Source organism: Grammomys surdaster, unplaced genomic scaffold (genome assembly GCF_004785775.1).
Source record: "Grammomys surdaster isolate TR1022 unplaced genomic scaffold, NIH_TR_1.0 125950, whole genome shotgun sequence".
Lineage (NCBI taxonomy): Eukaryota > Metazoa > Chordata > Mammalia > Rodentia > Muridae > Grammomys > Grammomys surdaster.
Genome location: NW_021620771.1, coordinates 4,151,117 through 4,165,262, shown reverse-complemented (window position 1 = coordinate 4,165,262; position 14,146 = coordinate 4,151,117). Strand labels below are relative to the sequence as shown.

General features: G+C 43.4%; 1 protein-coding gene across 2 annotated transcripts in view; it reads left to right on the top strand.

Moving 5' to 3' along the window:
* Positions 1–14,146, top strand: part of Syn2 (synapsin II) — a 145,226-nt gene that overhangs the window by 90,615 nt on the left and 40,465 nt on the right. Inside the window, exons 2-5 of one of the 2 annotated variants that reach the window (XM_028753467.1) lie at positions 6,030–6,087; positions 7,247–7,338; positions 9,387–9,543; positions 14,051–14,140. In XM_028753467.1, the coding sequence (XP_028609300.1) occupies positions 6,030–6,087; positions 7,247–7,338; positions 9,387–9,543; positions 14,051–14,140 (397 nt within the window). Of the gene's footprint in view, positions 1–6,029; positions 6,088–7,246; positions 7,339–8,998; positions 9,114–9,386; positions 9,544–14,050; positions 14,141–14,146 lie in introns of those variants that run through there. The other variant, XM_028753468.1, reaches the window with a different exon arrangement.

The following is a 14,146-nucleotide window of genomic DNA, read 5'->3' as shown; positions in this document are numbered from 1 at the left end:
TGTGTGTGTGTGTGTGTGTGTGTGTGTGTGTGTGTGTGTGTGTGTGTAAACAGGAATCCTGTATTTCCAGTTTTTCGAATTCTTTTTAAAGCTTTCACTATTTGGTCAAAAGAACAAGTCACTGAGAGGCAGAGACAAGCAATTTTTTCGAGATAAGTGTCTAGACAAGTGCTAGGCATCTGTTAAATCCTTGGCTATTTCCAAAGCTCTAGGAGATTTTCTAGAGCCTTCTGGAGCCTACCGATGCCTCGTTAGCAGTTATTCTCAGTTTGAAGTTTGGTTCTTGTGCAAATGCCAGTCACCTGGGGAAGATTTAGATTAGACTACTTTTTGGCCCCTATAGATAGAGTTTGAAAGCAGGTTTTCTTGTGTGGAAGGGGAGGGAGGGACAAAAGGACATTACAGTCTGGCACTGGCACATGAAGAGAGACATGTAGGCTTGCAGAAACAGACTGGATCCTTTCAGCTGTGACAAAGGCTTCTGGTTTTCTATGTCAGCTGTCCATAAACCAGAATTCCTAAAATCTCCAGTAAGTAGGCAGTTCCTGATTGTGAGCCCGCTAAGTGAGAGGTGGATGAAGGATTTGGACATTTAAGACACGGTGATTATAATTGTACTGGCCTAAGTTCAGAACATGCAGTCACATAGCAGAGCAGAGTAAATATTTTAAATCCAAAAGATTCTGGAAAATCTAAGATTTATACAGAAATGGTCTGAAGTGATAGTGTGTACGGGGGGGGGGGGGGCAGGCATCCAACTATTAGACAAGAGCCTTTGAAAGGAGGTATCAGATGATCTTGCATTGAGTCCAGTGTCATGAGCAGACAATGCATATGGTGGTAACCCAGAAGATGAAGAAATCACATTGGTTAATTAATATAAACAGTATTTGCTGTGTTTTCCAACTGTAATTCACATTTCCATAGGATTTCAGAGCTTCCAAAACGCTTCCATAAGATTCCATTTCCTTTTTAAAACTTATTTTTATGAGTATATATTAGTTATGTGTAATAATGGGTTTTGGTATGAAACTTTCACACATGTATATACATTCTGACCATATTCACACACATCTGTTACTGTCTCTTGTCTCACTTCCATGCCCATCTTCATAGCATCTGCATGCCAGATATTGTCAAATATGATAAAATACATAAAGCATTTAGTGTTTAGTTCTCAGCAAGTCTTTACTGCTAATTATTAAATTTGTCATTAACTCCCCCACCCACATTTGTTTTATTTTCTTTTGTTTTGAGATAGTCTTAATATGTTGCCCAGGTTGATCTCATACTTTTGGGCTCAAGCCATCTCTCTCCCCCACCCCATCATGCACCACTAAAGATATTCTTTTCCTTGAATAACAAGAGTTATATCTAGATGCCTCTGCTCATTTTAGTAATAAGGGGAGATGGTTTATTACCTGGTCCGTTAAGGAAGCTGCAAGCCGTTAATCTCCCATGGACCCTCAGCTGCTAGGCTTATTAAGAAATGTTACAATGGGGGGAAATTGACAATGCAGGCACCACAGATATTTTTAGTTTGTGCTGCAAGGGTGTACATCTTGGGTTCTGTTTAGATTGAGCACAAGGGTATGAATCTGGATTATTTTATGATTGCCAGTCAGAAAATCCATGCTAAGTGCTTACTCTGTTGCCATCTTATGCAAGAGATAGTGTGGGAAAACCAAGGCAGGTGAAATACATTTCCCAAACTTTCAAACAGAAGAAGTGTGATGTAATCTTTTCCTTGGGTTGGAAGCAGTTTGATAATTCTGTAAGAAGCCATGTCTATTTCTTGCATCAGGAATTCTACAAAAATGATTTCCCATGTCTACATATTAAAATGTAAACCATGTAGCACCAATGAAGCAAAGCCAAGAATATGGAAATCTACTCACCAGTAAATACCCATTAAGCAACCATGTAGAGAAAGCATTTCATGCAGCTGTTACAGGGATCCCACTGCTGTGTAAGAAAAAGCCTATCACTGAGACACACTCTGGAGAGAAAATTAAGGCCCGAAAAAGTTTTGTAGCAAGATGCCATATGTGTGTGTTTAAAGCACATAGTCATGTCTATACCCCCACCCCACTGGGAGGACATGCTGGCAAATGATAATGGGATTGTATGTGTTAAGAGATGAGTAGGAAAATGGACCGTTCACATTTACCTTTTATGTTGTTTTGAATATAGATTGATTGAATAATTTAGCAATATAAACAACTTTGTTGTTATTTCTTTAAATGTAGGATCCTTCCCAAAGTTCACACAACCAGGAAAGGATGCAGCCAGCCCTCACACTCCATATTGAGGCTACAGAGCATCTGTCCTCTGGATCCTAGCACACTGCTTCCTGCTAGTGTTACTCCGTTAAGCTCAGGAGGTGTTTTGTCATTTGCTAGCAAGTTGTGGAACTTACTCCATGAAGTTTTTTCTAGAAAACTAGTTCGAATGTCCAAGGGCCAGTTGCTTCAAGAATGTGTTCATTCTCTAGAAGAGGGATTTGTGCCTCTTCCATTGCCATCTTGGCTCTTTTATGATGATAACTGTGGATTAGCCAGGAAAAATCAGTGACCCTGGACCAGGAAATACAAACTAAGATTTCCAATAGGACATTACCTTAAGGAAAAGGCATTAGGATAGCCTGCAAGGTTGGAGCGGAGGAAAGGCATAAAAACAGTTCCATTAGCCAATTTGGTCAATGGGCAGGTGCAGGAAGTAGCAGGTAAACCCAGCCAAGATCTATAAATATACCCCGGTATCACTGTTCAAAATCCACAAAATAAATGAGCAAGTTAGAAAACTTGGCAGCATGTAGCATCTAGATGCAAACTCCCAGTTCTCATCTTAACTCAAGATATTTTCTGTGAGTTGGCATGCTGTTGAACTGTTTGGGGTTTCTGTTTCCCCAGCAGTCCAATGGACGGAAAGCATTCTCTCTCTTAGCTCCTTCACACAGTTGCATGAAACTAGTATGTCAAAGAAGGTACTTTGAAAATACTAACCTTCACACAGAATGAAGGATTATTGATAAGATCTCTGGGGTCAATCTTACAGAAAAGCTATTTGAGACATGAAGGTAGGAAGAAACATCAAGAGAGCATTTGAGATAACAGTGAAGGCATACAACCAAAGAAAAGCCATCTTGTTGTTCATTTATTTTAGTTCATCCTTGCTGTAATCATAAGAAAAGACTGACTGAGTCCAGTATCTGCAGAGCAGTGACAGTGCCATGCATAGACAGAACTGTCAAGAGAGTGACATGTGCTCCAGGGCCATGCTGGGCTGTGAATGTTGATCAGAGTCCTGGAAGCAGCTGATGTGAAACTTACGAAGGAATTGGGGCAGAGGTGGGGGTTGGACTTAGTGATCCAGCTCCAGGATGGCCCAGTGCCTCAGAGGAACAATTTCAGGGTGGCCAGGGACTTGGATAGTACAAATGACAACTTCCTAGAACGGTCTGTTCCAGAATCCATAGAGCAAAGGAAATAGCCTGGCCTCATCCTGAGTAAGTTGACAGGAACCAGGAAAGGAAGTATTTGTGGTGGGACAAGTGCTTATAGCATCATTAAGTCTCTTCTGAATAGAAAAAAATGGAAAAAATATTGGTGCAGCACATGTGGTAAGTCAGTTTCCATGGTGTGGGAGAGCAGGAAGAAGACAGCGGCAGAGGAAGATGGTGCTGTGTGGCATGGGGTGCTGCACTCAGGGTCCTGTGTCAGTGCCACTCACTTGCTGATGACCTTGGAAATGTCATTTCCTTCCTGGGAATTTTGAAGTTTTTTTGTTTCAAAGAACTGTCTCCCTATCTGGTCAGTCGTTATGAGGATTAAATATTCTTACAAGTAACTACCACACAGCTCCTAGAAGACAATGCAAAATAAAATATTGGTGTATTCCTTTATTTTGAGAAGAGATTCAGAAAACCTCGAATGAAACAGGCCAGTTGGAAATGGAGAGCACGGGAAAAGCAGGCATGATTTAGCCTACTAGGCACAGGTACCCAGACCCTTCTTTACAAACAGAGAACAAAGCCCAAATAGCAGAGAAGAAAAATCCTACAGAGGACAGGAAAGAAGGAATATAGCTGTGTGCAAGAATGTGGTCTCCTTATACAGGCCTGATGCCATTAGTGCACAGGATGAAGTTCCACTCAACACTGACAGACTGGGAAAACACTGGGCTGCGTGACTCAGCTTCACTTGTTTTCCTGAGAGTCTCTGATACAGGCTAAGTTTTATGCTTAGTTGTAGCTGCTTTCCTTGGATACCGGCTCTCCTGTTACATGTATGAAGAAATCAAGAGTTAATAGCAATCTCTCTCCCTCCCTCACCCCCCCCTCTCTCATTCTGTTTTGATTCCCTGATTTTTTTAAAAAAAAAAATAGATTCTTCTCTCATACAGTACATCCCAACCACAGTTTCCACTCCCTCCTCCAACCTCCCAGCTCCCTGTCACCTCCCCTCTCCCCCAGATCTACTTCCCCTCCATCTCCTGTCACAAAAGAGCAGACCTCCAAGAGACAATAACTAAACACAACAAAACGATAAGGTAAGGCAAAAGTCCTTACAGTGAAGCTGGAAAGGGAACTAAACAGGAGGAAAAGAGTCTTAAGAGCAGACAAAAGCGTCAGAGACACACCCACTCCCACAGTTAATGGTCCCACACTAACACCAAGCTAATAGCAAAAACATATGTACAGAAGTCCTTGTACAGACCCATGCAGGCCTGTGCTTGCCCCTTCAGTTTCTGTGAGACCCCCACCCCTGTCCCCATGAGCCCTGCTTAGTTGATTCAGTGGCCTGTATTCTCCTGGTGTCCTCCATTCCCTCTGACTCTTAAAATCTTTCCTCCCCTCTTATGAAGGATTCCTCAAGCTTCAAATGTAGGAAACCAATGGAGATCTCCAATTTAGACTCTTTCTCCTCAAGTTTGGCTGTAGGTCTCTGCATCTACACCTATTTACTGCTGGAGGAAGGTCTCTGATGATGACCAGAAGGGACATTGATCTATGCGTATACCAGAATACCATTAGGAATCATTTCATTGATTTTTTGTAAAGACACATCTTGTTTGGGATGGTCTCTGGGATATTCAGTCTCTGGTTCTTGGCCATCCAAGCAGTGTTGGGCATGTTGGAATGGGCCTTAAGTTAAATTAGACATTGCTTGACCACTTCCACAAGTTCAGTGTCATGATTGCTCCAGCACGTCTTGCAGGCAGGACAGATTTGTGGTCTGGTTGGTGCCCATATTTTCTTTCTGTCACCCACAGAGTACCTTTCCACACCAAAGAGAGTAGAATGTAGGGGTGAAGGCTCCATGCTTAACCTCTCCATGTTCAATGAGCTGTGTGGATGTTGTCCTCTGCAATGGCACCTCACTTTCAGTTTGCAGAGAGTAACCATTTGTCCTAGCATCTACCTAGTTGTTTGGGAATCTCCACGGACCCCCTCAGCCAACAACTCAACTAAATGCAACCTTGTCCATAGGTATTTCTTTAAATCCTGAAAGTCTACAGGTTGATAATAGTTATAAATGGAGTGAAACATGGGGCTAGAAGAAAAGGATACATCAGAGATGTGTAAGATTGACCTCGACTTTACCAAGAACAATACAGAGGAAATTCCTATTTTTAGACATACATATATATACGCACAGACTCTCTTCTTCTCTGTCTCTGTCTCTGTCTCTGTCTCTGTCTCTCTCTCTCTCTCTCTCTCTCTCTCTCTCTCTCTGTGTGTGTGTGTGTGTGTGTGTGTGTAATATAAGAGATTAGATCATAAAATGACAAGTTGAAAGTGAAAGGGTACTGTGGATTATTTTGCAAGTGGGTAAATTGGTGCTAAAAGAAAGGAAGTGGCTTGCTTCAGACTTTATGGCAATCAATAGCAAATCAAGAGCCAGGCCCCAAGTCTCCTGACTCCCAGTCTGGGATCCATCTGCTATAGTCCTCTTACTGAGGAGATTACATGACTGATTCACACACTTGCACAAAACTAATTTGTGTGTCCTTCTTCCTTTCTCTAGGGCCAAGTGCTTTCGGGGTAAAAAAATCCTTGGAGATTATGACATCAAGGTAGAACAGGTAATCAGCATGAAGCCTCAAATGCTCTCTGTCATCCCAGAGTGAGCCATCTCTTGCTGTCCAGTATCCCCCCATTGGGTTCTTGAATGTGCACCTCACATCATAGAGATTTTCATTTATTTCCTTGACTGAACAGTTCAGATGTTGGTTCAGAGGCAAACAATGTGATTCTCAATGATCTCTTGCAGTGCAGGGTTCCCAAGCTGAGGAAACATTGGAGGAGTGTCTTCCTAGGCTACTGACCTTACTCCCATGCTGTTGGTGACAGTGTGATTCTGGGTGAACACATGTCTTAGGTTCATTGTCTGCCTACTCTGACCCTGGGGGTACACTTCAGAGGGAACCTGTTATTTTTATAGGGAACTTGAAAGGCTGTTTGTTGTTTACCTTCCTCTGCCTCTTGCTCCACGTAATAGAAAATTATGTCCTTTGTGAATAGGAGATGTCTTGTTTAAATAACATATTTTCTGTGTAATAACAGAAGTTGTTCCTTCTCTCTGTATTAGAATTTACAGAATAATAGGATGCTTTCCTACCTATTACTACTGTTATTTGTTTATTTTTGCAACATTATCTCACTAAGTGGGCCTGGCTGTTCTGGAATTTGATTTAGACTTACAGAGATCAGCCTACTTCTGCCTCCAGAAAGCAAGGATTAAAGGGGTATACCACCATGCTCAGTCTATATTCCATTCTTAACATAACTTGTTAGATATTCTGGATTGATGAAAACTACTCCTACATTGTAGATTGAAGAAACAGAAACCCAGACAGGGCAAATACCTCATTTGACATGCTTTCAAGGACAGAAGAGACAGAAACACAGTAGCCTAACCCAGAACCCAGGGCTTCAATCAGAGACTAAGAAAAGAGCTGCTGGTCCTAGTCACATTCTGTCTCTGTAGAGAGATTCAAGGGATGCTGAGCTGGGAGTCAGAAGCCACAGTGAGAAGCTTTGTTGGCTCAGAAAAGCCAGGTAACTTAGGCAGTTTTCTTCTTTGATAGGTGGGGAGATTAGATTAGCATCTGACTCAAAGGGTTTCCTTGAGTACTGGGAGAAATCTACTGGATGTGAAAAACATAGAAACTAAATAGGTGCTTGGTCTATGGCTGCTGCTGTGTGTAGGACTGAGACTCACTGTGTACTGTCATTCTCCAGGCAGAATTTTCAGAGCTTAACCTGGTGGCCCATGCAGATGGAACCTACGCTGTGGACATGCAGGTACTCCGGAATGGCACAAAGGTTGTCCGGTAAGGGCTTTTCTGTTCTTGGTGTTGCTGTGGTTTTAAGTCAACTTGAGGTAGTTGCACTATGTGTTACATGGACGTGCTAGAGAAAGCAGCTCTTACTCCAGCATTAGAAAAAGCAACCTTAAGTTTCACAGACTCATTTTGAGGTAACTGGATTATATTAGGACTGCTACCTAGCCTCAAGTCAGGGTGAGTTTGTGCTTTTATCTCTCCAAATAGTACCCTGGAAAACTAGGTCCTGTTGCTTTTTAAAACATTTTAAAACACTCAACCTTCCTATTTTTTGCTGATTTGCTTAGATTCACTCAGAGTTCATGGCAAAGCCCTGCATTGAATGCTTGTTCTTTTGATGCTCATCCCCATATCCTGTCTTTATTACTCATACCCAACAACTCATGTGTCTGACAGGAAAGTCTACTATTGAAATAGACATTGTAGATGGAAGAAAATGACCAGGTCCTAAGCACTTCCACACCAGGTGCTGTCCTGAGCACTTTGGTCTTAGAAGTTCTTTCAGTGGGGGATTGAGAATTTCAGATGGGAGAAATGTTTTCCATTTGTCCAGAAGCTTAATATTGCTTTAGGTTTTCAGAAATAAATTCTGGGTTCCAGGAGAGAATAGCATTATTTTTACCTCACCTCAGTCACGGCCCCCTGGTCCCCTAGGAGTCTAGTATCCAACAGAATCTGGGTCAGTGGTAGGAAAGACCAAACTGCGTATGTCTGAGACCTAACAATAGGAAAGTGGGCTTGCCCATTCTGGACTCTGAAGAAGAACATAGGTAAAGCAGATATGCATTCAAGAGTGAGGTAAACTTAGGTAGATCCACAACAAATAGACAGACTTCTCCATGCATAGGTTGAACGTGTGGAGATGCATACACAAGCAGGTAATGCATCATAGAGATGCACGCACACAGGCAGGTGGTGACAGAAGGAACAGCAGCAGGACTCCAGGGCAGGTGCCAACAGGGAACTTGAATGATTCTCATAACTGGGATAAAAGATTGGGATTTTCTATGAGGGATGCAGCTGGGCTTCAATGTCCAACAGGAAAGGCCTAATTGGGGATATCGAAGCCTCATATCAGGTCAGAATACCCTAAGCAAATGTTAGACCATCTTGGAAATAAGTTTTTGAATGACTGAGGAAAGCGCCTCTAACTCTCACTACTAAAGCCAATCTCTAAGCTGGGTTGGGTTGGATCTGTAGGTGGGGGTTGGATAGGTGCCTGGGCAGAGGACCAGGTAGGTCATTGTACATGGTGTCAAATGCTGAGTTGCAGAGCCTTGGGGCAGATGCTGCCACAAACTGCCTCTCTGGGAAGGTCTCTGATGCTAGGGCATGAAGACAGGCAACCTAGTCCTCTAAAGCAGCTATAGCTAGGAGCTTTGCTGGCTAGAGGTGAAACCAGGAGAGCTTTCCCATGTGTGGGAACATTCTGTACTCTCAGTGTTTCCTGCAGCCCCGTTGCTCAACCTCAGTTCTGCGAAAAATATTTGCACCCCTCCCTAGCGTCCGTTTTGGAAGAATAACATTGGGAAGTTTGGCATCTGCCCTCAGCCAGCCTAGCTCCTTGCTCTCCTGGGGCCTGATGAGGGCATTGCCTATTTTAAGGAGCAGCTTTAAGGAACTGAACATTACGTTAAGACCATAGAGCTGGTAGTAGTGTGGTCTTCCAGGACCTGATTGGAGCACAACTCGGGAACCACACTTGGTCACTTCAAGCTTTCATACTACCCTATGAGGACAGAGAAAAATCCCTTTCAGTTAAGGTGTGGGCATTTAAAACTGTCTTTTCCCTCCTTTGAGTATTTGTATGCTAGAAAAAGACAGCATTTAGCCCAACGAAATGGGAGAGATTCAGAAACATAGCCCTTAGATCTTTGGAAAGTATAGTGATACTTCATTACCCATCCAGAAAGGAATAATAATAGCACAAGGGTCATGGGCTGGGTGGTCATTGACATCTCTTCTCTGTCTTAGGCTTTGAAAATGTATCACTTGAGGTGCTAGTAAATGGAAACTTGACTCTGCATTCTTACCAGGTCCTTCAGACCAGACTTCGTGCTCATCCGACAGCATGCATTTGGCATGGCAGAGAATGAAGACTTCCGCCACCTGGTTATTGGCATGCAATATGCAGGCCTCCCCAGCATCAATTCACTGGAGTCCATTTACAACTTCTGTGACAAGCCATGGGTGGTAAGCTCCCCCACCACTGCTTCCCCCAAAATACATCCAACACTCCAATAGTAGCACTGGCTGAGAAGATCTGAGAGGCTTGTCAGTTGGGAGTCTGGATGGGGCAGGCCATCACAGTAACATATTACCAGATGTCATGGGCTGCACGATTTTGCTGCAGAGTAGACCTTTGACCTCTCCAACATGCTGTGCAAAGATCCTGTGATAAAATCCTTTCGTATCTGTAGGCTTTTCTTTGACCAGGGGCTACCGTGATAAAAGTGCCTGCCTCTTGCCACTTAAAATGGGTAAACTATTGGAAAGGCCTAAAGCCAATAGAGAAATTCAACTCTGAATGGTATTAGAGACAGTTCTACTAGTGTTTAAACAACCTCAAAGTCAAGATTCTTTCACACACGCATGAATCAGAGAGACGGCAAATGTGCATTGGAAGTTTCTTTGAGGTAGTCAAGTTCTAACCTTTCATAGGAGAAAAAAGAAAATGAGGAGCATAAAACCTCTTTCTGTATGGTGCCACCTTCTGAGATTATTCTATGTAATTTCATTTAATCTTCATGATAAGCTTACCAGGGAGGTATTATTATTTTCACTTTGTACAGAGAAATGAGACCCAGGAAGGATCAAATCACTTGCCAAACTTACAGAGCCAGGATTTCTGTAAGTCGCACTGCCTCTCACGAGATGTGAAGCAGAGCTGGCTTGGTTCCTCCACGGTCCATCTAGAAATCTTGGAGGGCTGTAGAGACTTTTAGGCTGAGAAAGTATTGAAAGAATGAGGCATGAGGGACTGGGATGACTGAGTACTCCCCTCGGCTAGCTCTGCTGCCCCACGCTGGCCTCACGGAAGGAAATGTTTGCCTCTAATCGTATCCTCTTCATCTTCTTGTTTTTCAAAACTCAAATTTCACACATGCTAAATTGCCAAGATTCACCAGGCTTATTGCGACATTTCAGAACCTTAAACCTCTTCACTCTGGGAGCTGAAGGGGTATTCTATAACCACACAGGCCCACTGATTCTGGTATTGACTTTGTTGTTCTTTTTACACTCAAATGGGCAGCTTTCCTGTTCTCTGGATGCCAGAGAGACCTTCCAGTGTAGGAGGAAGAGGTGTGGACAAGGTCTGAAAGCTGCTGTGGTTAAGGAGGGGTTGGGTTCCTGAGTTCCCTTGCAGCTTTTCCCTGTGTGTGGCCTGTGACATCTGGAAAGCTACTGTTCTGCAAAAAAACAGGCTAAAAGGGTGGTGTGATTTGTGTGTGCTGCCTATCTCAGAAAACACATATGAGGTCTCTATCAAATATTTTTCTGGGAACTGCCCATTTCTCCTCAGTTACATGACCTTCCTCCTGAAATATGCTCTAACCCACCCTATCCCCACTTCCTGTCAGAGTTTGGTTCTCTCATAGCTATGTAGGATGATGTTGCTGATATCAGCTTTTACTGAGTGATTTGATAATGTAGCCCTGTGACAAACCATCTCATGTATCTACAAACTGTAATTAATACTGTATATGATGTTGTTTTGCCAATGTGATTATTATAGTTCCCTGATATTGAGACCTCCCAAAGAAAATGGTCCTGTACTTCTTTTCTTAAACTGTGGCAGAAGAACGAAGAGATCCCCCATGAGACCTGGGATCTGGTGAGGGGTCACATTCTCACCCATTCACAATCCCAGCACATTGCCTTTGGCCTTGCATGGGAACAACAGGGCTTGTTGGCCACACACCAAGTACTCCCTGTAGGCTCACTAAGCAGCTGCCACACAAATGACATATGACATGTTGTTCTCAGCTTGTCAGTAGAAGTGGACACATTTAATGACAGTAAGTGGAGTGGCCCTCTGATATGATAACATTGGCTCATGTTTCCTAAATTTCTTTGCTCAGGTGCTCTTGATGTGGGGAGAGGTATCCAGTGGGCTAGAGAGTGTTGTGCCCTGTACTAGAGTGACTCTGAGCAATGACTCTGCTGTACCCCAAACTGTCCAGGCCAGCCATGGCTTTTCAGAAGAAATAGTTCTGTCAGTGAAAACAATGGTCCAGAGAAAGCAAGAATGCCACCGTCTCTGATTGTTCCAGATGTATCTGTATTCTGCCTTCCTTGGAGATGGATGGACCTGGGTTAAACTAAAGCGCTTAATATCCCGGAAAGACAGGAATAACACATTATTCAAATAGAACCTGAAACCCCATTTCTTCAATGAATTCTTTCTTAAGTTATTAGATAGGTGATTTAAATAAGCATCTTTCTATTCACTGCCAACAACACATCAGCTCTCAGATTCATTTTTTTTTTTTTGGTTGGCATAGAGGAAATAGCCCTTATCAGATATTACCTTTGTTTAATTGGTAACTGTGTACTTTCGACTTAATCTAAGTTTCCAGGGAGTTAGAGTTTGATGCCAAACCTAGTACATTAATCAGACAGGGAATGGAGTGGGGAGGGTAGAGTGAGCTCTCAGGGACCCAACGAAAGCCTGGGAACTGGCTGTCATTTTAGTCTTGGCTGTCCCAGGGCCCTGGGAGTCTGCCGGAGGCCTTCCTGGCATCTGTGTGGTTGTCTGTGTAACTCACCCACACATAGGGAAGATAGGGCCCCACATGTCTTGGTGCAATGCCAGAGTGTGGGCTGCAGCAGGACAGAGGTCTTTAGGCAGAGCTGGCATCAGCTCCCTGGGGATGCTGGAAAGCCTTAGAAGCCTGGGCAGAGAAAGAGTTCTGCCAGGTCCAGGCGGGCAGGTAGGTCTGAAGCTCAAGTGAAGTTGGAGGAACTGTAGAATGAAGGAAAGGGCTGAGGGCCAGTTTGGACAGTCAGAGCAAATTGAAGAATCCCTGGATGAGAAGGGCAATGAAGAATGTAGCAGACAAGGAATAAAGGAACCTGGGCACTCTCTCAGTATGGCCTCAATACCACATGTGCTCTGAGGCTTCAGCCACAGTCTCCTCACATGTGTAACAGGAGTTCTGGTGTGGAATCTGTCTGATCTCTTTCATCAGTAGTGCGATGGAGACTGAATCCTAAAGGAAGTCTTAGAACCCTAAGGTTACTAGTTCCACATCACTGAAGGCTGCAACCCCCAAAGGTCCACGTTTCCTTGCATTTTAATAGAATCTTCACCAAAAAAGGACCTGTGATCTGATGTTTAAGAGGAAATACAATAGAAGATGTTCTTCCTGATGCACAGTATGGGAAGCAGATGAAACTGACCCTTCTCTGCTCATATCTAAAGAGGGAGCCTGGAAAGGATGGGCCTTTTGTCCAAAGGCTACAGTTAAGAGGAAATCACGAGAAGGCTCTGCTTTGCTAGTGACCCTCCTGCTTAGTACACACACTAATACCTTTACAGAGAATGGGACCTAAACTTTTTTTTAAAGTCCTAGATTTCCTGTCTCTGATGAGTCTGATCCAACAACTTTCCCTTGTAGCTGACCAAGATATTAGTGGTTTGGAGCCTGAACTGATCCCACTAGAGAAAAGATGCTAGATTTCCCTTGCTGCCCATGCACTTGGAGTTGGCATTGTGGGATAGATGTGGACTGGCTGGGAAAGTCCTCTGCTTCTTGTGAGAAGAACATTGCCTCTGTAGAATCAGAAAAGTAGACACTCCAAGGATTAAACAGAGGATCTGACAGTGAACCTGGCTGGAGAGTATGACCGCAGGCAGCTGACCTGTTTTTAGGTTTTTCGTGTTTCAAAGGCCAAGGAATACTGGATGTGTACCAGAAGCCTTCCTGCCCCAATGCTGAATATTTGAACCTAGCGTTTTCTCATTTTTAACCACATAAAGGGGTCAAGGGAGGTCAGTCTTTATAAATCCAGTAAGTCAGTGCCGGGAAGATGATCTGTATGTCTGACCCTCCAGTCTTTCAGAAGAACAGCCTTATTCATGGCACCTCTTGCGCAGACTCTGGTGGGTCCGTATAGCACACAGGAGAGGGTTATTTATTTCTTGCCTGGCACGTCACCGCTCCGGTTTTACCTTGCTCTGTTACCCAGAAGAGCATATGTTTGGAGCCAGAGACTCAAGTTTCAATCCTTACTGCACATCTTTTCAGTTCTATTATAATTTTTTTCTCAAGACAAGATTTTACCATGTAGCCCAACACACTAGCCTGGAGCTCACTATGTAGCCAAGCTACATCATCCTCCTGCCTCCACTAAAAGTTGTCATTACGTACATGTGTGCACCGCTCTCCCTGCTCCAGTTTTGTGAGCCAAGTGAAGTTTCCTACCTCTTCTCATCCTTGTCAGTTTGAAAAGAGATTATGTGGAAACCATTACCATAAGTAGGTTCTTGATGATGAATACCAGCTTTCTCTTTCCCTTCCCCAACTAAAGTATACGTCCTTAAAGAGGAATTGCATGTACCTTTCCTTTCTCTGTATCGGCAGTGTATTTAACACAGTACCTTCTATAGAGAAAATGCTCTATTTATTTGATGAATTGATGTTTTATCTGTTCCAGAAGTTGAGGATACATCAAAATTCTTTCTTGTCTTTTGCAGTTTGCACAGATGGTGGCCATCTTCAAGACACTGGGAGGGGAGAAATTCCCACTCATTGAGCAGACATACTACCCCAATCACCGAGAGATGGTAGGT